Source organism: Limtongia smithiae, assembly GCF_038497785.1.
Source record: "Limtongia smithiae strain NRRL Y-17922 unplaced genomic scaffold V1518scaffold_9, whole genome shotgun sequence".
Classification (NCBI taxonomy): Eukaryota; Fungi; Ascomycota; class Lipomycetes; order Lipomycetales; family Lipomycetaceae; genus Limtongia; species Limtongia smithiae.
Window position 1 is genome coordinate 404,262 of NW_027117630.1, and position 24,473 is coordinate 428,734.

Genomic DNA, 24,473 nt, shown 5'->3' on the forward strand with positions numbered 1-24,473 from the left:
ATACCGTTGGGACTTCCAGAGGAAGCTCGGCCTGACTCAGAGCCGGTCAGCGTCATTGAGTGTGCATTCAACGCCGCCGACATAGTCAACTCTTCCACAAGCCAGAGTACATGTACATATTCCTGATCTTTATTGTGCCAGTATATCTTTCCAGCTGCAGAAGAACTCGTCGGCAGATTATTCAATAACTGTCCTCGGCAGGTTATGTACACGTGACTGTAAACTAGAGGCCCGTGTACCATCACATGACATATTGCTAGGCCAATTAAGCGCGAGAACCAGTGATCCCCGGAAGGAAGAAACCCACACTATCATCGCCAAATCATCTTCCACGACCTCGCATCCCTTGTGACTCGTCTCTGTCTATCGTTTGCCGCGCTTGTCTTTCCGGCTTGTAGATCCAGGTATGCAGTTTATGTTATGTGGAATGGGCGAGTGAGGAGGTTTAACGGTCCGCGCACGAGCGGACGATGGTGTCGCGCCAGGGGACGGTCGGTCTGCATCGCGACCATGGGCATGCTCATGATCCACTTCACCAACCTCAGAATACCCGTGCCATTTTATTTATGACTGCTTGTACATATGCTGACACAAATCCTTTGTCACAGACAATATTCATCCATCCCATTCTTCCCCGCCGCACATCCGTTCTCTGCAATCGCCATGTCCACCATTACCAAGAAGTCTCCCTCCGAGCAGCTGCTAAACGACAAAGTACGCTTCCTTCTCACCCTTGCCTTGTTAGCTATTTACTGGATTGCCCATTCAGTCCTCTCTGCGCAATGCTAACATATCATGTAGTGGGACGTCGTTATCTCCAACACCCTCGTTAAGACTGCGCTCGGCTTTGGCTTCGGTGTCGTTGCCTCCGTCGTCTTCTTCAAGCGACGCGCTTTCCCCGTCTGGCTCGGCATCGGTTTCGGCGCCGGCAGAGGCTATGCCGAGGGCGATGCTATATTCCGTGGCGGAGACGCTGGTCTGCGGATCGTCAAATCATAGATATTATTCCAAGTTGCCGACTATTCTCCAGTTAGCACTTAAAATACACATCCTTTCCTCGTTGGCATGCTATATACTACATATACACTTGGTTTTATTTTCTTCCATGAAACTTTTTAAAACAATTCTTTTAAGTACAGAAACTCTACTCCTCGTCCTCCTCGTCTTCGTCCAGAGCCTTAGCGGGACCAGTGCCGACCAGCGACGCGATCTTAGCCGCGCGCTTGGCCATTCTCTCCTCCGAGGTGAGCTTCACAGATCTGTACTTCTTCGACTCGGCAGAGTACTCCTCTTTGGTCTTCTTCTCGGTCAGTTGAGGGGACGGATCTTCACGGATGGCAGCGTGGGCATCGACGTAGATGTCCTCAACGCCGTCCGCCTCGATGCTATCCTCAATGTAGCCCTTGAAAACCTGACGGTACTTCTCCTCATCATCATCAGCGAGAGTCTCCATGTACTCAGCCACATGGCCGCCGACAATGTACTTTCGCAGGGTGTCAGCATCGAGCTCCTTGGACTCGATATCGAAACCGGGGTATCGCTTCTCGCTGTGGGGGACGTAGATACCGCCATCGGAGGCACCCTTGAGTACACCGAAAATACGTGCGCCGGTGGTAGTGCGGTGAAGACCAACATCAAGGTAGGCCTTGAAGGGACGGGGCTCGTCGTCAATGGCTTCAGTGAGGGAAAATTCGCCATCGGCCTCTTCTACACCGACGTACTTCTCGTCAAGCTCAAGCTTCTGGAGCGTTCGTCGGGCAATCAGTAGTCCAACGGCATATGCGGCCGACCAGTTGGTCAGACCGTGCTTAATGCCATATCGGGGGAGCTCATGGGCGTAGGCGGCAGAGAGGACAACGTCGCCAGAGATCGTGGAGGAGACGATCTGAGCAATGATGTCCTTGTTGGTAAAACGAACGACCAGACGGTACTTAGGCGAGTTGTACTTGGCCTTGTGCTGAGTGATCAGGCGCTTGCGGGCGTAGTAGTCGGTCTTGCCCTCCCGTCTGCGACGGTAAGGCGTCTGGTACCGCGAGAAGTACTGGGGGGTCTTGATAAGCTTCTGTAAAGTCGTTAGCATTCGCACCCGTGCAGCCAAATAGCACACGGTGGATATAAACGTACGGTGAACGGCATAGCTGTTGATCTTGGTCGGCGTGGAAGAACCTATCGTGGACTTGAGTGTTCTTGCGTGCCGGTTAGCAAGGCGTAACATGCGCCGGCGCGAGCACACGAGTCGTTGGGAGAGTACAACCAAAAAGCAGTCACGCTTGAATTAGGGCTACAATATTTAGGGCTCGCGTATAACTAGCAATCACATGACTGAGATCATATGACCACATTCAAAGTCTATTCAGATCGCCTCCAAATCGTCCTCAGTAATCTCGAACTCGTGGTAGATCGCGCTTGACTCCACTCCTTGATCGCGAAAATATCCAATCACCGAGATGATGTTGTCGGCATGAACGTTTGCCGTCTCTCTGGCTCTTTTCAAACTCTGCTGCAGCTCTTCTATTTGTGCCGCGTCGCACTCGCTGTACTTGGCGATTTCGGCTTTCAGTTTCTTGAGTTCTTCTTGCTTCTGCGCAACTTCATCTGCAAGCTTCTGATGTCGCGGCTGCAGAGGTAGAATAGTCAGTCTTTTGCTTTGGTTGCTGTGATGGCCTATAGGTCGTAGAGATCGGACTCACCGCGGGTTCGCGCTCCGCCTTCTCGAACGCTATCTTCTCCTCCAAACTAGTAACATTCTCTCGCGCAACAGCAACCTTCTTTCTCAACCCATCAAGCTTTGCCGCGTTCCCGCGCGACTCGTCCGACAGGAAGCACCAGTAATAGTTTCCTGATCCGATCTTCTCGCACCGCACGAGCGAATCGTCCAACAACGTCTGCAGCACGTCCTTGATCTGCATTGAGTTGATCCCGGTGGCTTTGGCGCCTTGCTTCTCGATCTCCTTGATTGCGAAGAAGGATTGCGAGTCGCGGAAGAAGTTGAGTAGTTTCACTGATTTCTCAGCGGCTGACATGCCTTTGCGTGACTACCAAAGCCTGTTAGTTCACGGTATGATTGTAGGTACATCTAGTACCCCATAGTTACCATAACTGCAAGCAGAATGCAATGGGGAGTGTAGTGGGATTTTAAGAGGACGGTCGGAGACGCCGCAATCTAATACGACGGCTATGCACACGCGTCGTGAGCGGACGAGTCTCGCAGCACTGTCACTGTCACAACACCTTTGTGCTACATACCGCACTTCTGAGGCAAAAAGGAACAATGCGCTTCGATCGAATTTGTGAAAGATAAAAAATCTAATTAAACAATTGCAAGCAATTAATAAAAAGAAAACTCCGATCGACCATTGTGAACTGTATACGAGATCTGTGTTCCTATTACCTGACAAACACAAAGAATAGAGTTGAGAGCTACCACGGCTCTCACGATTTTCTAGGAATATAATTCTATACCATGATGCAGAGGAGAAGGAGCCATGGACTGCAGCGGCAGGATTTATTCAATTTTCAGTTTGATGTGTCCACGTATCCACTGGGTGGCGCAGCGACATTATTATTCACAACGACTTTGATCGGGCACTGGTATCAACCAAGGCGGTTCCTAATCATATCGCGTTAGCAACTTAGAAAATTCACAGTAGAATGAAGGTACTCACCGAAGACGACATCCCAGAACTTGCTTGTCACGCCAAAGCCAAGCTCGTAGTTCTTGTAGTGGTGCTCAAGGTGATAGGACTTGAGGCTCTTGAAATACGGCGGCAACACTGCATGGTGCAAGAAGTAATGTGTGCAGTCGTAGAGCACGTAGCCAAACATACCACCGGCAAAAATAGCCATGCCAATGTGATAGGGGAACAACAAGTGCGCCAGTCTGTAGAACGGGGTGGCAAGAACGATAAACAGCGTAGGTGGCATGACGAGGCGGAGCTTGTCCATGGGCAAGTAGTGGTGCACACCGTGGAGGATGAAGTGCAGCGTGAAAAATATCTGATGGTCTGGGAGTCTATCGTCCATATGAAAGAGCATGCGGTGCATCAAATACTCGACCAATGTCCAGATGAAAGTGCCAAGTGCAAACAAAGGCACAATGGCGAATGCACGAAGACCACCACTCGCGAGGTACGCGCAGTAGCCGATGACTGGCAACCAAATAGTGGGAACGACAAACCACGGTGTCTTGGACAGTGGCTCCAAAAAGTTTCCGAACAGCGGCGCTGAGCCGTTGCCATAGTGGCGAGGTCGATGGACCTCTCGCAGGTAGAATTCCTTTGTGAAGTTTCCAAACAGCATCTGAGGAAACAGCGGTTTCTTCAAATCCAAAAACTGATGTTGCTCATAGTCATAGTCAAAGTCTGTGGTGATCGAAAGCTCCTCTGCTGAGGACATGCCAGTGAGTACGTAAACGCCGTTCTCGTCAACTTCAGACACCATCAAATTGTTCTGCTCTTCTGGTGTCGCGAGAATTCCCACAAGATAATCATCAAGCATCTCGTATGCCGATTCAGAGTGCTCGTGTGAAATGACATCCTTCATGATATCCGTCACGTCCTTGCCGGCATAGTCGAGAATGAAGCCAGCGCCTCCGGGATGATCGTCCAAGAACGAAGTTAGATCATACACCTTCCGGCCGTGTAGCGAGATGTACGCAGACTTCTTAGTGTTGTGCTTCTCAAAGTCCGCAACAGTTATCAGCGGGAGTGAAGTTGACATCGTGGGGTTGATAATGGCGGTGAGGGATAATGGAAGTACGGTGGAGTCGACGTGTTTTGGCGCTGAGCAGTCAGATGATTGAGATGAGATAAGGAGACGCGAAACTCGGGGAGGGCAAATCGCGAAGCGAGCACAATAAAAACGCCTTCCGAAGGCGTGGGCTGCGTTGAGGTGCCAAACAAACTGGCCGGTGGACAGTGGCGTTGCTAGTGCTGACTGCGGGAAACGCGGGACGAAGGCGTGTCGTCTTGTGTTTTTCAACAACCAAAGGCGCGCTCCCAGCGACTTTTATCAGATGCGCTCTCTGTTTACCCCGACTGTCTCGACGAAGCCCCCGACCGAAAGAAAACCCAACCGTGCGAAGGACTCGCGACGGGCCCCCTAAAAAATCTGTCTCCGAACCACGCCACCCTCATAATTTTTTGCGGCCTCCAAGCAAATTTTCTGCTTCGCCAGTGAAAAATTAGCGCGTCAGATGCGCATCACGGAACCGCGTACCACTGCTGCGCAACAGCAACTCGTACTCGGCCCGAGCGAGGCGAGATGCGGCTTCTATGCAGCCATCCGTGGCGAAGTGCCCTACACATTATTCACCCATCATCGTATCATTCGATCCAAGTCAGCTTTAGCACTTAACACAAGAACGCAAGTCTCATACGTTAACTCCAACAATCAAGTCCAGATTCACTCCTCTCCATAAACAGCAAGAAAAAAATGGCAAATGTCTACAACGAGTCGCTCGGACGGCCAACAACCGTGACCCCCTGCCTGATCTTGGCAAGTTCCGTCACGCGCATGTTTCCGTAGACCTCCATAAACTGCAGCGACTTGCACTTGTTCATCAACAATTCGACTTCCGCGTCGGTGACGCACCTCAAAAATCCTAGGTCTAGCTGCGACAAGAACTCGCAATCGCTCGCAGCCATTAGCTGTAACGTAGCAGCCGTGAGTAGATACATCGAGTTGAGATTTAGAACGACAACTGTCTTGCACGAGTGCTCCAAAAACGCTTGCATGCCATCATCGCCAACGTTCGTGCACCGCGAAAAGTTCGCGTTGATCAGGCCTTGGTTTTGACTCCAGTCCGCAAACAACTCGCGAAATCCAGCGTCCGTGAAGCTTTCGCACAAGCTCAATGACAGGTTCTGCAGAGTAGAACAGTGCGGCCTTATTCCACTCGTCAATACCGCATCGCTCAGATCACCGCCATCGTCAAGATTCAGTGTCAAAAGCTGCGGTCCGATGAGCTTCAGCACGTCAACGATAAACCCGCCATCTTTCACCACCGCGCGCATATAACTCAGCTCCAACGACGTCAACTTTGGGAACTTATGGAGGTACTTCTCCAAATCTTCCGTCGTTAGCGAACCAACGCGGGAGAATGTGAGCTCTTCAAGCGAGCTTCCACAGTGTTCAGCCAACGACTCAATAGACTTGGTATTGAACCGTAGCGTATTTGATATCGACACCTTCACGAGCTGTGATCCTTTCGCCTTAAAAAACCGAGCCCAGCAGTCCGCGGTAATGAGAAATCCACCGTTGATGGTCAACGAGCGCAGCTGGGTGAAATGGCTGCCGTAGTAGTCCATAACTTCGTCTGCCATCTGCCCACACATGCTCAGCGTGAGCGACTCGATCTTCGGACAATACGATGCAATCAGTTCAAAGCTGGAACTTGATAAATTCGAGCAATCCCAGAACTGCAATCGTTTTATAGTTGGCCCTAAGAATAACTTCATCGTGTTATCCTTAAGCGACCGGTTCCGCGATAAAATCCTCGCAATCTTCTCCATGTTCAAATCCCCAATATCGCCTAGCATTTCCACGTCGTCAATGTACTTCGCAATGATTTTGATGCACATGTCCTGCAACTTTGGTACCGCAGCAGTTTGCTTATCCAACAGCGCAGCCGCAATTGATTTCTTTTTCTTCCGCGACGATATCTGCGTTTTCTTCTGGATCTTCTCTTCTTTGGCGTACTTTGACCCGCACGAGTGGCAGAGTAGTCCTTCGCCATCCGGCGCGGCACGTGAGTATGCTGTTACGGTAAACCGATTACTGCACTCCGCGCAGAACTCAATCTGCCCCGGCTGGGGGCGCGTAATGTGCGCAATGACATCCTCAAAGTCTTCGTCGGAGTCGTCATCGCGTTTCTTCTTCTTCGACTTCCGCCGCGCTCGGGAGGCAGCAGCCGCCTCGGCGGCTCGATTTCTGCGACGCTCAGCAGCTGTGGCAGCACTGCCGCTAATTGTAACGACGGTGTCTTCGGTAACATCCTCGGTCGTTGTCGCAGAATTTTGCTCGATGTTCTGTTCGTATCGTTGCCGAATTGCATTTGCGTCAATTCCTCGCTCCTAATAGAGACATTGTTAGAGACAGCTAAGTCACGCAAAGCAAATAAAGCATTATGTCCCCTTACACGCAAGAACTCTGTCAAAGCCGAGTTTCTTGAATAGACATCATTAGTACAATATTTTGGCGCCAGCAAGTCATTGAACGGTATTGTCAACTTACGGTCCGCGGACTCTCGACCTATTCCGCGCCGTTAGCTACCGTCTCCTAGAACAACCAAACTACCCAAGCCGTGACAAATAGTACTCACATTATTTCCGTATGATTGTAACAGTTACCTTTTCGGTCGACAATCTGGCTAGAACAGCTGTGCTATCGCCGAAACTCAGACCGCTGGTGTCGGGTCACGCTGGGAGAAGCCGCGAAATGAGAGTTTGGAAGTTACACGTCCGCGGCGCGTTGCCACGACGCTTCCAACGCGTAGCGCCGCGGACTTTGCCTTCGCGCCGGACGTTATTTTGACGCGGTCCGGCGTCGGACAGCTAACAATTTTGTTCAGTAGAACAGGTCGATTGTACGTGAGCATCTTAGGCTGACTTTTTCTTGTCTCCCAGGGTATCACTTGACTTATATTGTCTCTAATACTTCAAATAAAAGTCGCGTGGACTTGTCGAAACAACAAATTCCACACTCCATACCACACCAGCCTCCCATTCCTCTGCAGCAGACCAGTCCCACAAGAATCAGAGAGCTAATTTTCTTTATCGGCTCCACTCTTCCCAGCCGGCGAGCTTGTAGGGGCTTCGTGAGGCGTTCTAATGGGCCGTTGAGGCGACAATTTCTGTGGCTGATTCAAAAATTTGTCTGCAATTTCCGTGAGTCCTTGCTCTCTGCAACCTGTTTCCAGTGTCAATGCGTCGTTCTTCGTCTTTACGGATGCTGCAGACTCCTGAGATAATTGACTGCCTGGCGTGTGGAGTAAAAGATCGTCTTGTATGTTTGAATCAAGACTGATATTCGTGTCATCCAGTGTATGCTGGAAGTTAGTCGACGATTGCATATGTCGTGCTGGCTCCAGTAACTCGTTCTCCATATTTAACTCCATGAGCGACATCAATTTCTTACTGAATTTCTTTACTCGATCGAGCTCAGCCTTTAGACTTTGTTCATTCTCTGCCATCCATGCAACACGCGCCTGCAGTTCGTTGACCAAGGCTAAAGACTTCTGTTGAGTAGATTTCAGCTTAGTTCGGTAAGCGTCGATGGCTTGCCTGGCCGTATCTGCGGACACCTTCGCTCTGCGTGTGGCCTCTGAAAGCTGTGCTTGCAACCCATCAACTGTATGTATGCTTTGGTTGCTAACTTGTTGCATGCGTTCGGAATGCTGTCTCTCCATTTGCCGTGCCTCCTTTTCCAGTCTCATGACCGCGTTAGTGAGTTCCAGCCGAAGACTGTCAACCGAGCTAGTGAGCTCTCTGGACTTTGCCGTTTCGTGTTCTAGTCGGCGAGTGATATCTTTATTGATAATTTGCAATTGCTCGACTTCCCGTGTTGATTTGTCTTGCAACTGCGTATTGAAGTTCTCCATAGTACTCACGGTTTGCAGTAATCCGTTGACTCGCACGTTTCGCTCGCTCGCTGTAACTTCTAGTTCACGTCGTTCTGTTTCTAATTCGATGATGTGATCCGTGAGATGGGCTTTGTCGTTATCCAGCTTATGATTTTGCACCTGTAAATCATCTCTGGTTTTCTTCAAGTTGTCGACCAACTTCTCGAGACCTTCGATCCGCTCTTGAAGCACAGAGACGCGTGAAAAGTGGTCATGTTGGTCGTCTTCTATTTTCTTATCAAATGCTTGCTTCTCACGATCCACAGTCATCTGCGCGGCAGTTGTGATGCGCGATATTTCGTCTCGAAGTTGTATGTTCTCAGAAGCTAATTGCTGACAACGATCGTTACTGTGATGCAAATCGCCAGTGATCCCCGAGACAAGTGACCGAAGCTCCTCGGCTTCTCTTTCATAGGATTTGATCGTATTCATTGTGTCGTGCATTTCCGTTGTCAATTTGTAGTTCTCATCTTCAAGCTGTCCTATTTTCACTTCAAGGCCCTGGACAGGTAACTCGGCTGTGTTACATCGACTTTCCAGGTCTCGACATAGACGTGTAAAAAAGGTGACCATGGACTCGTGGTGCCTAAACGTATCCTGCTCAAGATCACTGAAAAGCTTCGCGCGCCAATCGACCGAATGCGAAAGCTGCCTCGGTGCTTGCGTTGCGGGATGCTCGATAAGCTGTAGTACCGGGATAGAGTAACTATCTCCAGGTGGCACTTGAGTAAATTTACAGTCCTGGTGACAAATCATGGCCAACAGTTTCCCGTTCAAGTGATGCATAGTACCGGCCTCTAAAGATGTTGACGAAGCCACATTTAGCGGTATCATCAGTAACTTGCATTTCAATCGTTGCATGCGAGATGGCAGGATTGAAGAAAAATGCTGGGACGAATCGATCGTACTCTCAGCTTTCAGGCGTGCGATGAAGCTGGCAAACTCGAACGTATTGAAATATTCTGCTAGACTATCGTTGTATGGTGATTTCAGTGTCGACGAAGGAGCTACCATGTCCAGCGTCGTGCTGATAAGACCGTCCAGTGCTAGTAATTTTGCACATGTCAAAGAGTCAAGTGCTGGCGCGGTCGTGATAAATTGATAAGCTGACTTGAGATATCTCATGTATCCTTCAGGAACAACTTTGCACTGCGAGAAGTCAGCAATCATTGCCAATGCACCATGTAATACGATTAACTGACACTTTTCAAGTATCGCCAGAGATCGCCAAGAGCAACGTAGCGCTGTACATCACCATTGTGGTCAGGTCCTGGACTCAAATGGCTGTCCAGCAATAATTGCAATTCGCTGACTTCCGGATCAACGGAGTGAAGAAATGCAATATACTGCATAGTCTGCAATTGGTTAGCGCGCACATGAAATACACAAGGATAACATGAACATACTGCGTTGGTAATTGCAGGATTTATGTAACGACTTTTGTACTTTTCAACCACTTTGTTCCGCAGCTGGATACCAAGCTTACTTGAAATCCACGATCGCAAGCTGTCTCTGTCAACCGCCTTGCTGATGTCGATGGCCATGAGCACTATAGTCGCATTGTGCTGTACCAAATCATCGTGCTCGTGTACAGTCAATGTGCTGTCGGGAGACAGAGAGCAGGCCGCAGCAACCATATCTCCAGTTAAGCGCAACACTTTGAGGCATTTTGGTCCAGAGAGAAGATCAGTGCTGTAGCTTTTCACGCCTGATTCATCGGGCGCAAGCCGAGCAATGCATGCTAAAGCTGCAAGAAGTACACCAGTGTCACTGTTGAGAAGCGCAGCGCCCAAGCATTTGTGAAGATCGTCTATATGTTTGCGCGGGAGGTGAGAGACGAATTGTTTGCAACCATGAGATAGCAGTGAAAAGAAGTTTTGCAACGCTGTGAAGTCGGGATTTTGAATACTAGTAATTGTTAGCAGAGTAGAAATGAAACGCCTGATCAAAACACCTACAGAAACATAATAAATCTCTTGGTAACAAAATCTGATAAAGAAGCTGGGGCAGGTATACTGGATGGCAGTTCGTGGGATAGAAGCGCAAAGCAGACAGGGGAGTACTTCACTGCTAAGTTAACATTCGTGCTTCGGCAACAGGCTTAAAATTCAATAAAATCACCTTTAAATAGGATTGTTCGCTAGAGGTTGCCAGCCGCAAAAAATGGTCTAGTTGGGTTGGGTACGCTGTCAAAAATGCGTCGCGCAAATGCTCCGAGCAGCCTTCAGATCTTGTCAGTCGCGGACACACGAATGAGTAGCCAACACGTTCAGTATATACACAATCTCGTCAGCACTGCAAGTCCATCGCAATCATATTCCAGAGCCTGCGACACCTCGCGCAAAAGAGGCTTCCGACAGCAGTCGTGCAGCAGGGCCCACTGCCTAATACATGCTTGCGGGGTCTTGTCGAGAACATCTAATGTCTTCGACAGCAAGACAGGATGCGGTGAAGACACTAGTAAACTAAGTGAAGATTCAAGCCGATCGTAATGCATACTGAGCTGAAATCAGGATGCTTGAAACACGAGGTGTAAAGACAGCTGGCAGACACAGCAAAAGCGCGCGTAGAGCAGTAAGTAAACAAACGACGCGAGATCACGTGACACTTGTGCCCGGTTACGCGTTGGTCACACGTTGGTCACCCGTCAGCACACGCGTAAACTGCAAACTGTCACCTCCTCCAACACGCTGACAAAGCGGTGTGGGAAGCTAGAAATTAGCTGTTACAGCTGATGATACGAGCGTCTGACGTACCATGCGACAGCTTGAAACACATATATTACTGCAGCAATATGTATGTGCGAGCCGCTTCAAGCAAAGGGGACTGTTAGATGTGAGCCTCTGCAAGCAAGATCACGCCGCATGCGACTGCGTCACTCTACTACTATACGGAGTATATGCAGTCCGCGATGCCAACGCATAGAGCAAATTCGCAACAAAGTTCGCTTCTAACCGAGCCAAACACATGCAACTGGCGAGCATCGGCAAAGACCGCTTTTGTATTCGAAATCGACATAAAGAAAATCGAAACTACCTTATGAGTTGTGAACAGCTCGTGAACAGAACGGGCAAGAGCCGGCACGTGCTCTGATGTTACACGGCGATGATGTGACCGTGCAGTAGTCTCTAGAAGGGGTTGGCGCCGGCGGCGAAGTTCTCAAACGGGACCACGACAAGCTCCAGATTTCGCGATTTTCCAAGTGACTCCCGCCATCTCGGCGCTGGAAAATCCATTTATCGCTGGGAGGCAGGCGCTGTTGTAGGGAAGAAAGGGCTGTGTGAGAGCGCAATGCGGTAGTCATGCTTACGGAGCGAGAAGATGTCGCAGAGTGCTAGAGGCTCCAAAGTGCCAGCACAGCGAACTTCTCGCAGTCCGGCCACCACTCGCATTCCGTTTGGCTAGCTCTTCCGGCCTCACCGGTGTGCACAAGAGCGGACATAAGTGGTGACAAAGACCGTCAACTGTGCGAAGGTCCGGTGACCTGGGAGAGGGCCGCATACCACAGTCACGGGATGGTGGCTACGTAATGCGATTCCGGGCGATGTCGGCGAGCGACGCCGGACTTCGGCGTTCCGCAGCGACCAGCGTGGCGCACGTTAGCGTGGGCCTGTGTGTACACACGCGACGCCACTTGCGAGGATATTTGCGTTTATAGCTCTCCCTGCGCAGTGCACTCGCTTCTGTTATGTGAACAGACTGAACACGGAACACAGGTCCACGGACACAGCTGCGCAGACCGGACAGAAGAATCTGTGCGAAGAGGTAGGCCGCACGGAAGCGGTTGGTCGGAGGGGGCGGCGCGCGACTTTGGCGATGTCACGATGTGTGCTGCGGTGCGGGCACCCGCACGGCCGGCCCCAGCCCCGCGCAGAGCTGCTGCGACGCCGCAGAGGCCGCGTCCACCGCCAAAGTCGCCAGGGGCTCGTCATCGCAGACTCTGGGCCGCCTGCGTCGCTGCCTCGGCCTCGTCCCGAGCGCTTGCTCCTTCCGCCGCAAAATAAAAAAACATCATCGCAGCACGCCACGTCGTACGAGCGACTCAACGCCCTGCTGCTCCTTATATAGCCGTGTCAGCTGCTGCATACCGCCCCCCCGGTCCCATCCCCTTCCCCTTGCCTCCGTCGCCCATTACCCGTATATAGTCTGCCCTGCTCGCGAATCGGCCATCTGGACCATTCTCTACAGCACACTACCACTCCCGCCAACCCGCACACCTCTTCGCAGCCATGGCTTTTGGCCACTACTACAGAGACGACGTCTCCTATACGCGGCATACGCACTACCAAGGGTACATTGCGCGCTTCAACCCCGATCCGAAGCAAGACATGCCCGCCGAGGCGAAGCCCTCCGCCTTCTCTCACAAGGTCAAGCAGGCTGAGCGCGCTGCCGCGCGGCGACAGTCCCAGGCCGAGCTTGAGCGGGCCCAGTTCGCAGAGCTCGAACGCGTTGAGTCCAACGCCATTGACGACACTGACGCCAGCACCACTCTCGATGCAGACACCCAGGCGGCGTTGCTCGCTGCTGCTGGCGCTCGCAAGCGTCGCGGATCTTCCACGTCTATGGTGAGCTACTACAGCCGCTCGCTCTGCGTGTGATTCGCTCGTTCTGCGGCAACTTGGGATGAGAGGGAAGAGCAGGGCGGCTGATGCTGCAGTGCGGTGCACATGCCCTGTTATACTTCGGCTTCCCCGCATGGAATCACGAGTGCTGCTATGACGTCTTCTTCACTGCCTTCACGCAGATATTGCAAGGCAGTTTAATTTAATTGTACTTTACATGACATGAGGAGTTTATATTTGTCTTTTGTATTTTCTGCTTTCTTTGGCTTAACTTTCACCATATATCCGGTTTGGAGGAGTCGGCAGTCTAATTACATCAAAGTTGTCGGACCGGAGTCGCTGGACTGCCGCCGTTCGCGTTCACTGTTCGCAAGGTTGCGTCTTTCCTGTACATAGCGATACTAATAAGTAACTAATAACTTGTCTTAAAGCATATCCGCAAGCTCATAAATTGAATGTGACACGATGTTGCCCCCTGCGCTCTAATTTAAGCATCGGTACTTAATTTAGGTCACGCGCATATCCTCCGGGTAATCTGTTTTGAGGAGGGTAATTAGATCGTCGGCCGTTGACGCCTGCTCGCGTCTGCCAAAACTATCTACTGATCGCGCACGCAGCAGTACGCAGTCTTCCGGTCCTGCCTGCCTCCACGCACACCGCTCCCCCGGCGCCCCACTTCGTTTTCGACCTCCACTTGATCCGTCTTTGCACACATTGCTCGCCCGTCGTCTACGTTGCATGCCCTCTACGGCCCGCTTGTCTACCTTTCGTGAGGTGACGTGAGGCGACGCGACGTGCCTGACTTTGTATAGCCACCCTGGCTGGCCAACACGGCCCTCTATTCTCGTCTTGCCTGCCGCACTCGCCACGCAGCCACGATGCCAATCAAGTCCAAGCGGATGTCTCCATCTGAGGTTGTCCTCCAGCGGGTATGCGACGAGTCTTACAACTCCTTCATTAACGCGATGTTTGAGGATGCGCAGGGAAATCCTGCTGGTGCGCTTGAAGGATGGCTCGCCACGCTTGAGCTTATTGAGCAAGACCGTGCGAAGATCATCAACACCCCGCAAGTTTCATCACAGGAAATATCTCTTTACGCACGCATCGTCGATATCGAACGCCAGTCCAAAGATAGAGTTATTTCTTATGCGAAGACCTTTACAAGTGACGCCCTGAGTGAAGGCGAACTCAACGCGGTATACGAGCAACTCCGATTGGAGAAGCGCAAGAAGAATCAAGAGCTAGAGAAGCAGGCTCAGAAGGCATTACAGTCGCAGGCTTCCCCTCTTCAGCAGCAACCGCAGCCGCAGCAGCAGCAGTCCGGTATCAGCTGGGTGAACTGGGGCAAGCACAATAAACAAGCACGACCTTCCACTCCCCGTTCACTGTCAGGAGGTGCTATCCCGAGCTCTACCAAGAGTACCGACAATCTTCGCCGCGCCCCAAGTCCGCCAAAGAAGTCAATGCTGATGACTCTTCGTGCCCCGAAGCCGTCGAAGAAGGAGTCGAAGTCTGGAAACGCTAAAAGTCTTGGAGGCCAATCTGCCGCCACTGCGGCGACCGCGGCATGGAGGGCACCGCCACCACCAGCATACACTACTCGGCAGAACTCAGACGTATCGATTGACGAGGACAGAATCATGAAGACCGCCTTTAAGAATTTCTCATCTACGTCGTTGGCGGATGCTCCTACAGCGGCTACCGCAGGTCCCGCCCCGGCTTCCAGTTTTACGCCAGCATTATTGCACGAACCGACCCGGCATGTTTCTTCCCAGCAAGACAATAATCGACTATCGCCTCCCCTGATTTCATTTTCTCCTCCGCGGACACCGCCAAAAGTCTCCCCACCGACGGCGGTCTTGCCGCCTGCAGCCTACCTGCAGAACAGTCCTCCAAGCTCGCGCTCGCCATCGCCAGCTGTGCCAGCTGTGCACCAGCAACATAAAGCGAATAATCCGTTTCTTGGAAGAAGAAGCCCACTGATTTCGCCTCTTCCGCCGCCAGTGCCGGTCCGCATACCCCGCGTGGCGGTTCCGGCTGACGTTCCAGACGTAAGCCCATTTACTTCTAGCGTGGCTATGTCATCTACACCTCCGCCTCCACCACCACCGCCTTTGATGACAGCTGATTTGTCAGAACGTTCTGCAGAACGCCAGCACAGCACACCGGTGTCGGATGGTCCGTCGGCCGAAAATTCGCTGCCTTATGATTCGTATACATTTGCGTCTATGCCTCCAACCTCCCTACCTCCTTCTCCGCCTCCGCCTGCGGCCCCGCCTCCACCGGCTATCAGAACAGAATGCCAATCCTTGCCGCCGTCGACGTTTCCATTTGTCTTGCGGCCGGCGCTTTCGAAGAGTAACAGCAGAGATCGCTCGTCACCATCGCCAACCTGGAAGACTATTCGGGACCAGCAAGCGCAACAGGCACCGAGAACACGTCAGTCGAGTTCAGGATCGCTAACTCCGAACGCATCTCAAACAACGTCTGGGTCTAACAATTCTATGACTGCAGCTGTACTTGCAACGTCGAAAGACGGGCGAGAACGAGAGCGGGAGCGTAAACCTCACCAACCGTACGGCGGTGGACCAAAGAGCACCACTCCTGCTAACGACCGTCAAGCACGTCGCGTGTCGCCAGCTCGAGCATCGGGAGGAACCAAGGCGAAGCCCGTGTTGGTTGCGCCGATGCCGCAACGGAAACATGAGCTGGTAACGCTGGAGCAAACTGGTGCTGCTGTTCCGTCGAAGGCTTCACCGCCACCTTTTCTTCCTGACACGCCAGATCCCGAGCGCCAGGCTTGGAATACGCGCATGAATACAGCACTAAGCAATCTTAAGGGTGTTGACGAAACCGCGGCGCGACAAATTATCAACGAGATCGTTGTGAAGGGTGACGAAGTTCATTGGGATGACATAGCTGGTCTTGAGCAAGCGAAGACTAGCCTGAAAGAGACTGTGGTCTACCCGTTCCTACGTCCGGATTTGTTCAAAGGTTTACGTGAACCTGCACGCGGCATGCTTTTGTTCGGACCTCCAGGTACTGGCAAAACAATGCTGGCAAGAGCCGTTGCTACTGAGTCACAGAGTACCTTTTTCTCTATTTCTGCGTCGTCGTTGACATCCAAGTATCTCGGTGAGAGTGAAAAGCTTGTTCGAGCTCTGTTTGCCTTGGCAAAGGCATTGGCACCGTCTATTATCTTCGTCGACGAAATTGACTCACTGCTATCTTCTCGAGCAGACACCGGCGAGCATGAAGCTTCGCGGCGCATAAAGACTGAATTTCTGGTGAAGTGGAGCGACCTTGCGCATGCTGCAGCTGGCCGCGACCATGGTGACGGCGACGCCCAACGGGTCTTGGTTCTTGCTGCGACGAATTTGCCATGGGCTATCGACGAAGCTGCCCGACGTCGATTTGTGAGACGTCAGTATATTCCACTTCCCGAGCCGGAGACACGCAAGCGTCAGATCCTAGCGTTGCTCCAGCATCAAAAGTACGATATGACTGGAAAGGAAGTTGGCGAGCTCGTTGACTTGACCGAGGGCTTTTCTGGATCCGATCTTACTGCTCTTGCGAAAGACGCAGCTATGGGTCCTCTTCGCTCACTTGGCGAAGCTTTGTTGTCGACGCCAAGAGAGGAGATTCGACCAGTTCAGTTTAGCGATTTTGTTGCCAGTCTGAAGACGATCAGGCCCAGCGTTTCGAATGAGGGATTGAAAGCATTTGAGGAGTGGACACTGAAATATGGTAGCTCTGGCGCATAATCTTAAAAGATGCTTTTTTGTTTCTTTGGTGGTTCTTTTGTATATTTTCTTACCAATGGTTTTCTTTGTGAATTGAATTGAGTTGATTTGGTTTGGCTTAGTTATGCGACGGTATGCTAGGAGCGATTCTCTGTGGTTAAATGTTGGTTTTGTTCATACCAGTTTGCGAGGTGCTCTGTATATAAGCTCGAGTGTTTGACATGCGACACACAGGAAATACAATTAGGATGGTTTTATCGGTCGGTTGTAGCGAGCGGCGATGATGTTGCAGGCGGTAGTTGGCGCGGTCTTCTAGAACTCAGGGCGCCGGCTGCACCGAACGTGTGAAGAGCGGGAACTCAAACGACCCCTCGCTGTGCGTCCGAGCGCTGCGACGACGCAGCTATACGCCATCGCGAGCTTGGTAGAGCCACCGAACCAACGTGTTCTCACGCTTTTGGCATGCCTGCTATCGACTCCGACACACGATATTCGGTTTAAATACTTTTCCAGTAAAGTATCTTCAATTTTATAGACGAGATTTACGGCAACGACTGTGCGGGTACCTGCAAGGCGTGATAAGGAAAGCTCGAAGTCGCATAGAAGTGGATTTCTATCACGCTTGGAGATCCAGAAATTTTAAGCGAGAAGTACCCGAACTTCCTGCTTTTTTAGAGCGCCTTCAAGGATTTCAAGGATTGAACGGGTTCGTCGTTGTCTATTCTGGCGTATAAGGCTCGAGACGACAAAGCGGCGCGACAACCTACTCTTCTGATGCCAGCGACAACAGAACGATAGCACAACTAGATCCACGACGTAGAACATCTGCATAAGTTACGGATATCACGCACTGAATCACTACGTGGCGACACAGGGTACCGACTTGAATATTGTTCCGGAGCAGCAGTCGCTATTATCTAGAGGCGGTGGCAAAGCCAGCACGAACAGGATTCCCGTAACTAGTTTTCTGCACTAACCGCTACGTATGTGATATCCCAAGCTCGCACAGTATAATACCGCAACATATTCTAATATCTTACACAGTCTGCTAGACGATGTGGCGCAATCCGACGACGACGGTGACTCATACACCACTATGTACTAAGTTCACGCTTCCAGCTGGCGTTCTTGTGCTTCCAACCACGACACAGACGATCTCACCCACTGGCGTGTTCACTCCCAACTGCGCTACTAGTATATCTTCGTTTGCTTCAGCATCGACCACGGCTGCGAGTTTAAAAACTCCGTTTTACTCGTCAGTGGTGCCAATAGCGTATACACTTGCAGGCACAAACGTGCTGGCATGGTTGTTACTATTAATGCTACTTTTAACGCCACAGCCGCGACCATATTTGCAGAAATTAGCGACATTATCGGTTGCAATATCGGTGACATATGCAATATCTCGCACAACGGATATATTAAAGTCGCAGTACGATCTAGGGTATGAGAGTGCGGAGGAGATTCGCAGCTATCTTGAGGATGGAGTGACGCTGAAGGTTTTGCGGGTGATTTCGGACGTGTTTATATGGCTTGCGCAGGTGCAGACCTTGATTCGGTTATTTCCTCGGCGAAGAGAGAAGCAAGTTATTAAGTGGCTTGGTTTGGCTTTGATCGTTGTGGACACAGTGTTCTGGTCGCTGAAAAGCTTTCTGCCGACGAAGGAGGACGACAAGTCATTCCGAGACGCGATTCCGGCACTTGCTTATTTGTTTCAGATTGTGCTATCGCTGCTCTACTGCGCGTACGTGGCATATTACTCAATCTCGAAGCGCGCGTACGCATTTCACCCGAAAAATCTGCTTCTAGCAATCGTGTCATTTACGGCTATGCTAACGTCGATTATCTTTTTCCTTCTCGATATCTCGCGGCAATGGATTTCCGGCTGGGGCGATTTCGTGCGTTGGGTCGGGTCAGCCGCGGCGAGTGTTGTCGTGTGGGAATGGGTTGAGCGCATTGAGTACCTGGAAGGCAAAGACCAGGAGAGCGGAGTGCTTGGACGACAGGTGTTTGAGGAGGAGATGCTCGAGACGGGCACTAGCCGGGGTGGGCGAGCACATGATTCTGCGCGGTCTCGGCGACAGCGGCGAGAACAGAACAGACGGGCGCGTGGAGACGGCGAAGCTGGCGCACGGGGCCACACTCAATCGGCGTTTGACGTGTTCGGTGGGCTCCGATTCCACGGGCAAGCTCAGCGACCGCAGTCACAACAACAAGAACAGCAGCCGAGGGCCGGGTCGTTCGAGAGTAGCAATGCTGATACGCTCTCTCGGAGCCATGAGCAGATGGCGAGACGGGGAGGTGAATTCACAGGGTCTGGTTACAACCGACGATATATGCACGACATCTATCACGACGAAGAGGACGAGGATGACGAGTACTACGACGGTGACGTTCCGAGCGATCAACTAAGTGATTCAAGCCGCGGCATAGGCCGTCTTCGTGGTCGTCGACGACGGCGGCAGCGGAAAGCGCATGGCCGGTCGCTATTCGACTCGGACACTAACCGTCTCGGACTCTCCGGTGGGGTTGACGCGATCCGAAGCAGTAATAACAACAATAGTACATCCGGTGGTATTGGCACGAGCTTGATGGGCTTGATTGGGAGTGGGCGCGCTCTGCTATTTGGTCGGCCGCCATCAGGAGGCCGCCCTTTGTCGCGTGCCACGACAGGAACGAGCGCGACGAGCTACCGCGTCAATTCATCAAGCATTGTTGATGTCGGCGATATTCGCGTGCGGCACGTGCATCCATTGAAACGTGGACTTTCGCGATCCATGCATTCTTCGTCGCCGATGTCGCTTTCGCATTCATCGCCAGTGCCACGGGGGTGTACGAGCCAGAGCAACGACAGCAGTGGTCGAGGACCTTCGTCAGCAGCGGTAACTGGGATAACAAATGTACCCGGCTCTTGCACAGTCGTGGCACATGCGGGTGGAGTGGTAGCCACGATGAGCGCCGCGGGACTCGTGCGGGACTCACCAGTGCCGAGTGTGTCCTTTAGCGACAACGTGCGCATTTCTGGGGCGGCAACGCCAGCTGCTGTGCCGACGACGACGAATGCATGGCCTATTAGTTCTGGACATAGCGATGGTCGGCATATGCAGCGGTTCCACGACTACGACGCACGGCATGACGACGATTTGTACGACTACGGTGAAGACAGAGAGGACGGTGACGACGATGATGACGATGATGACGATGATGATGAATATTTTGTCTATGGGGACGGCGCAAATTCAGAAGTCGTCATGAATAGCCAGTCCGCTGCCACGAGCCATCATGATACCCCGCCGCCAGTGTTCTCCAAGATCGACGGCTTTGACGACGGGGACTACTGGGACGAGAAGAGCGGCGGTGCAGCGGTAGCAACTACTGAGACTTCACGGACGCAGCCTGTGCCTTCACAGGACAGGACGGTGGTTGACAACTGCAGGCGAGAGGGGAGAGGCATACTTGTGCCGACGGACGGCACCATGCAGCGACGCGTGTTGGAGGGAGTTACCGGGACGCGCGACTGGATCGTGACGGTGGCGGGTGATGAGGAAGCTGACCATAATGCCGCAAAAACGACAGGTCAACAACCTCGATGACCTGCGCGGTGATCTGAGAGGTGGAAGGGTGAATAATGTCGGCCGGGCTCCGTAGGAATGTTTGTACAAGTTTTTGTGGTTGCGAGTACGGCGTTGAAAGCTTTCTTCGTTTTGTTTATGTGCTTAGGTGGATTGGTGTTGCATAATTGAGCAGGTATGGGAATGTTAGCGACGGTATATTATGAGACTGATAAGCGGTCGAGCTTCTTGTCGACGCTTCATTACGGCACGTAAGAGAACTAAGAGCAGGAAGGGCCATACCAAGGAGAAAGCACAGTTCCCCGTCCGATCAACACTTGTTAACCTTCTTTGGGCCTACTTAGTACTGCAGTGGGAGACCATGCTGGAATCGTAGGTGCTCTTCTTTTTTGCAGTTTGCAGGGTAGAAAGACGGAGTCCTGAGGTGGGGTGCACACCTGCGCTCAGCACACGTTTAAAAAAGTTTGTCGCGTTCCTACACTGTACGCCGTCAATCCAAAAAACAACTACTTGCAAGGACTCTGTGAGCTTGCAGAGCGCTGTAGTAGTCCTGATAGTAGTACTCCTCTTTCCAGTGGGGCAGGCAAGAACAGAAGAAAACAGCAGTGCACACACACAGGCACGCCAAGTGGCAATATCACAGGTAGACGATCCCTGAGCTTACGCTGCGGCCAACAGCACATCTATGGATGTGCGTCAAAGTCGCAGTAGATTTGCCAACGAGTTAATATGCCATGCAAAGCAGCGCGGAGGTGGTGGCAGTGACCGCTGCGAGGATCGCAGTCGCCATTGATGCAGATTGCTGGAGCTCGGAGTTGGTTGGGAGTGTCTGCCGGGGCGTTGACGCGCGGACAGGGTATAGGCAGAGAATTACGGGGTCACACGCCGATGACTGTATTCACGCGGGGTCAGGCGGGATCACATGAGAATGAGGCTGTGCAGCCTCCTCGCTAGGCCGGACCCCCTGGCCGGGAGTAGGCACCAGCCACGTCAGCTGAATTGTAGACTCCTGGTCACACGCTCCAGCCACCGCACGAGGGACGCCACGCTGACGCCGCCTGATGCAACGCGACGGACCCACGACTCAGACACGCTCGGCAGCAGGCCAAGGTGTTTCACGTGGTGCCGAGGACCCAGACGATTCGGTGGTGAAGTAGCAGCGGGAAGGACGACGAAATTTCTGCTATGTGCTATGTTGTACACGCATGCCGAGGCGGCGGAGAGCAGAGAGCGAGGACGTGCTGGATGTCCACGTCGTCGCCGTCGCCGTCGTCGTCGCGGTGGCCGCACAGCCCGCGGCACGACTGGCCGCGTCGCCAGCATTAACCCCTCGTCCTCGACGAAGATTCAGCGCACGCCACTCATAGCGCCCCGAAAAAAAAGCTTCGCCTACGCGTGCACGTCGTTGTTGCGCGGAGGTATGGAGCGGGATTGAGCGGAGGGGAGCGCGTTTCGCATGTAGTATGGCGTTTGGCGACACCCGAGCAAGGGGAGAACGGGTGTCCGGCCGCCAGGTCGACGGCAATAACGACGTGAGTGCGGCAGCAGTAGCCTTGGCTCGCTACCGAGAGGAGGCGAGAGGCTGTGCCGAGAGGATCATAGCGCGGCGTGGTGTGCGTGTTGGATGGACGACGTGAGGAAGTGCGTGTGAAGACCGAATGGTGATGCGGCCGCCCAGAAAGGCGTCGTCACCACTTTCTCTTTCCCTCAAACGCCAGCCAAGAAGACGGAGGCATTCGTTCTCTTGTCCTTTCGCCCTCCTGTCGCCATCCGCGTCTCCTCCTCAACAACTCCTTATTCGCTCCTCCCTCGCTTCCTCGTTGCTCCTCGCTCGTTTCTCGTTCGTGCATTCTTTTGCGGCACCTGCGGCACCTGTCTTGCACGTCCCCTTCTCGCCGCCCACCTCCTTCGCCTCACCCTACACACAATATGCTCCGGCTACCTGCGGCGCTGATAGCGCTCACGCTGCTGCTTCTCCACCTGGCAAATACAGCCGTAGCAGACGGCTACGTGCGCTTCGACATTGCGCGGGCCAAGCGGTCGCCGCGAGACCCGAATCCGTCGCGCGCACGTCTCGTGCGCCGGATCGCACAGCGCCTGGGTAAGCGCGCCGACGACGTCGCCAACACCGTGCTGCAGGTACTCGACAATGCCGAATACCTCTATTATACGAACGTGACGATTGGCTCGCCCGGTCAGTCGCTGCGGTTGCAGATCGATACCGGCTCGTCAGACGTCTGGGTTGAGTCTGGCGAGAACGAGGTATGCCAGGAGTCAGACGATCCATGCTCGACCACAGGCATCTTCGAGCCGGACGACTCGACGACGTATGCCTTCAGCAACAGCCGCTTCTACATTGCCTATGGTGATGGATCGTATTCCAAAGGCGACTATGTTACAGACGACTTCGAGATCGGGGGTGTCACGCTAACGAACTTGACGTTTGGCATCGCGACCTCTGGAAATGCGACGACCGGCATCATGGGTATCGGATACCCTGCGAACGAGGCGATCGCAGTTGAGTACGGCTCTTCGTACGAGTACAAGAACTTGCCAGCGTTGCTCTATTCCGAGGGACACATCAATACCATGGCATACTCGCTGTGGCTGAACAGTCTTGATTCGTCGACCGGCAGCATTTTGTTTGGCGGAGTTGACCGCAAGAAATACTCCGGTGAGCTTGTGCAGCTTGATATCATCACCTCCGATGGTGATACCTCGCCGACCGAGTTCTATGTCACGCTCAATGGTGTCAGCGCGACTGACTCGAGCAACGTCACCTCGACTATCGCGTCCGACTTGAGCCAAGCCGTCCTTCTTGACTCTGGCACAACCCTTGCTTACCTGTCTTCTGAGCTTGTCTCCACCATCGCAACGTCGGCAGGCGCGACCTACTACTCGCAGTATGGCTATTATATCTCATACTGCTCCTCCGGCGACAGTGATGCGACGGTCAACTTTGATTTCGGAGGTGTGACCATCGCCGTGCTGGTTAGCGAGTTCTTGTTTGAGCTCACTGATACCGACGGCAATGTCGCACGCTTTACGAACGGTGAGTCGGCGTGCATTTTCGGCATGCTGCCAAACACAGACATTGGCGTGAGCATCCTCGGCGACGTCTTCCTGCGGTCCGCGTACGTTGTTTATGACCTCTCCAACGACGTCATTGGGTTGGCGCAGACGGTGTTCGATGAGACCGATTCGGATATCGTGGCGATCAATAGTACGATTCCCGGCGCTGTGACTGCGACTGCAACAGGCGATAGCTCCGAGGCGACAGTATCCGCTCAGAGTAGTGGTGGTTTCCTTGAACCTGGCTTTGGCGGCGGCTTCACGACGTCGGATTTCTCTGCTACGACGACGATCACCTCCACGTCGCAGCGCAATCACGGCAGCGATTCCTCCACCACTGGGGCTTCTGGCGCGACCGCGACTATGACCTCCAGCGCGAATGCAACCTCGTCCGTCGCACACACGACCAAGTCCTCGTCACCAACATCCACACAGTCCTCATCATCCACAGCAACGTCGTCATCTTCCAGCGGCGCTGTCTCGGTAACAGTTTCTCCGTTCACAGTTTACCTGAGCGGCGTTCTCTCCGTTGTCGCAGTCGCCCTTGCAAGTTTCTAAGCTTGTAACATAACCCAATCTATAGATTTTTGCTCTTACGCCTGATGACCGTAAAATATTGTGTAAGTCATACATCTGTGTTAAATATGAGGACTATAGTTGTATCTAGGGATTGTGATATAGGGGTTCTTGTTGAAATAAAACTAAGTCAAATGAACCCGCCCCTTTCCAAAGTGGAAAGCCTTCCCACCTATACTGCCAGCATCCCGGGAGAATTTATTATCTTGGCGTCAAATTTATGAGACATACCTACGCCGGCTGATTAGTACGCGAATCACGTGACTGCTAATTAAGGGGGACTAGCGGCTGCAACGTATCTATGTTCGGCGCTTTAAGACATGATTGC

General features: G+C 52.5%; 10 protein-coding genes across 10 annotated transcripts; 4 read left to right on the plus strand and 6 right to left on the minus strand.

Moving 5' to 3' along the window:
• Nucleotides 1-293: 293 nt before the first annotated feature.
• V1518DRAFT_419678 (uncharacterized protein) lies at nucleotides 294-1,108 on the plus strand. The gene is made up of 3 exons (XM_066904825.1): nucleotides 294-404; nucleotides 609-714; nucleotides 802-1,108. Exons 2-3 carry the CDS (start codon nucleotides 664-666, stop codon nucleotides 997-999), a joined length of 249 nt encoding a protein of 82 aa, XP_066758502.1. The 5' UTR covers nucleotides 294-404; nucleotides 609-663; the 3' UTR covers nucleotides 1,000-1,108.
• On the minus strand, nucleotides 986-2,192 carry V1518DRAFT_419681 (60S ribosomal protein uL18). The gene is made up of 2 exons (XM_066904826.1): nucleotides 2,125-2,192; nucleotides 986-2,062 (listed from the first exon to the last, which is right to left on the minus strand). Exons 1-2 carry the CDS (start codon nucleotides 2,134-2,136, stop codon nucleotides 1,145-1,147), a joined length of 930 nt encoding a protein of 309 aa, XP_066758503.1. The 5' UTR covers nucleotides 2,137-2,192; the 3' UTR covers nucleotides 986-1,144.
• Nucleotides 2,193-2,227: 35 nt separating this feature from the next.
• Nucleotides 2,228-3,175, minus strand: V1518DRAFT_419683 (Mnd1 family-domain-containing protein). Its single transcript, XM_066904827.1, has 2 exons — nucleotides 3,095-3,175; nucleotides 2,228-3,035 (listed from the first exon to the last, which is right to left on the minus strand). Exons 1-2 carry the CDS (start codon nucleotides 3,095-3,097, stop codon nucleotides 2,592-2,594), a joined length of 447 nt encoding a protein of 148 aa, XP_066758504.1. The 5' UTR covers nucleotides 3,098-3,175; the 3' UTR covers nucleotides 2,228-2,591.
• Nucleotides 3,176-3,294: 119 nt separating this feature from the next.
• V1518DRAFT_334879 (uncharacterized protein) lies at nucleotides 3,295-5,081 on the minus strand. The gene is made up of 2 exons (XM_066901180.1): nucleotides 3,666-5,081; nucleotides 3,295-3,610 (listed from the first exon to the last, which is right to left on the minus strand). Exons 1-2 carry the CDS (start codon nucleotides 4,717-4,719, stop codon nucleotides 3,567-3,569), a joined length of 1,098 nt encoding a protein of 365 aa, XP_066758505.1. The 5' UTR covers nucleotides 4,720-5,081; the 3' UTR covers nucleotides 3,295-3,566.
• A 363-nt stretch (nucleotides 5,082-5,444) lies between these two features.
• V1518DRAFT_438607 (uncharacterized protein) lies at nucleotides 5,445-7,597 on the minus strand (the record flags this gene model as incomplete). Its single annotated transcript, XM_066906365.1, has 3 exons — nucleotides 5,445-7,073; nucleotides 7,139-7,166; nucleotides 7,506-7,597. 3 exons carry the CDS (start codon nucleotides 7,595-7,597, stop codon nucleotides 5,445-5,447), a joined length of 1,749 nt encoding a protein of 582 aa, XP_066758506.1.
• A 165-nt stretch (nucleotides 7,598-7,762) lies between these two features.
• On the minus strand, nucleotides 7,763-10,586 carry V1518DRAFT_406555 (uncharacterized protein; the record flags this gene model as incomplete). The annotated part of the gene is made up of 4 exons (XM_066901955.1): nucleotides 7,763-9,769; nucleotides 9,823-9,975; nucleotides 10,027-10,528; nucleotides 10,579-10,586. 4 exons carry the CDS (start codon nucleotides 10,584-10,586, stop codon nucleotides 7,763-7,765), a joined length of 2,670 nt encoding a protein of 889 aa, XP_066758507.1.
• Nucleotides 10,587-12,543: 1,957 nt separating this feature from the next.
• On the minus strand, nucleotides 12,544-13,653 carry V1518DRAFT_419695 (uncharacterized protein). The gene has a single exon (XM_066904828.1). It carries the CDS (start codon nucleotides 13,315-13,317, stop codon nucleotides 12,694-12,696), a length of 624 nt encoding a protein of 207 aa, XP_066758508.1. The 5' UTR covers nucleotides 13,318-13,653; the 3' UTR covers nucleotides 12,544-12,693.
• Nucleotides 13,654-13,692: 39 nt separating this feature from the next.
• Nucleotides 13,693-17,182, plus strand: V1518DRAFT_419696 (uncharacterized protein). Its single transcript, XM_066904829.1, has one exon. It carries the CDS (start codon nucleotides 14,061-14,063, stop codon nucleotides 16,944-16,946), a length of 2,886 nt encoding a protein of 961 aa, XP_066758509.1. The 5' UTR covers nucleotides 13,693-14,060; the 3' UTR covers nucleotides 16,947-17,182.
• Nucleotides 17,183-17,980: 798 nt separating this feature from the next.
• On the plus strand, nucleotides 17,981-18,835 carry V1518DRAFT_375593 (PalH/RIM21; the record flags this gene model as incomplete). Its single annotated transcript, XM_066901512.1, has 1 exon — nucleotides 17,981-18,835. A coding segment is annotated over one exon (855 nt), but the record flags the coding sequence as incomplete, so codon positions are not given.
• Nucleotides 18,836-22,167: 3,332 nt separating this feature from the next.
• On the plus strand, nucleotides 22,168-24,284 carry V1518DRAFT_419702 (aspartic peptidase domain-containing protein). Its single transcript, XM_066904830.1, has one exon. It carries the CDS (start codon nucleotides 22,427-22,429, stop codon nucleotides 24,125-24,127), a length of 1,701 nt encoding a protein of 566 aa, XP_066758511.1. The 5' UTR covers nucleotides 22,168-22,426; the 3' UTR covers nucleotides 24,128-24,284.
• The last annotated feature ends 189 nt before the right edge of the window (nucleotides 24,285-24,473 follow it).

Bases quoted from the DNA above. Each gene is read 5' to 3' on its own strand.
- V1518DRAFT_419696 (XM_066904829.1), top strand. From the start codon at position 14,061: ATGCCAATCAAGTCCAAGCGGATGTCTCCATCTGAGGTTGTCCTCCAG.
- V1518DRAFT_334879 (XM_066901180.1), bottom strand. From the start codon at position 4,719: ATGTCAACTTCACTCCCGCTGATAACTGTTGCGGACTTTGAGAAGCAC. The intron at 3,611-3,665 runs GTGAGTACCTTC...CGATATGATTAG, and splicing joins GTTCTGGGATGTCGTCTTCG to GAACCGCCTTGGTTGATACC.
- V1518DRAFT_419695 (XM_066904828.1), bottom strand. From the start codon at position 13,317: ATGCGGGGAAGCCGAAGTATAACAGGGCATGTGCACCGCACTGCAGCA.
- V1518DRAFT_419702 (XM_066904830.1), top strand. From the start codon at position 22,427: ATGCTCCGGCTACCTGCGGCGCTGATAGCGCTCACGCTGCTGCTTCTC.
- V1518DRAFT_419678 (XM_066904825.1), top strand. From the start codon at position 664: ATGTCCACCATTACCAAGAAGTCTCCCTCCGAGCAGCTGCTAAACGAC. The intron at 715-801 runs GTACGCTTCCTT...CATATCATGTAG, and splicing joins AGCAGCTGCTAAACGACAAA to TGGGACGTCGTTATCTCCAA.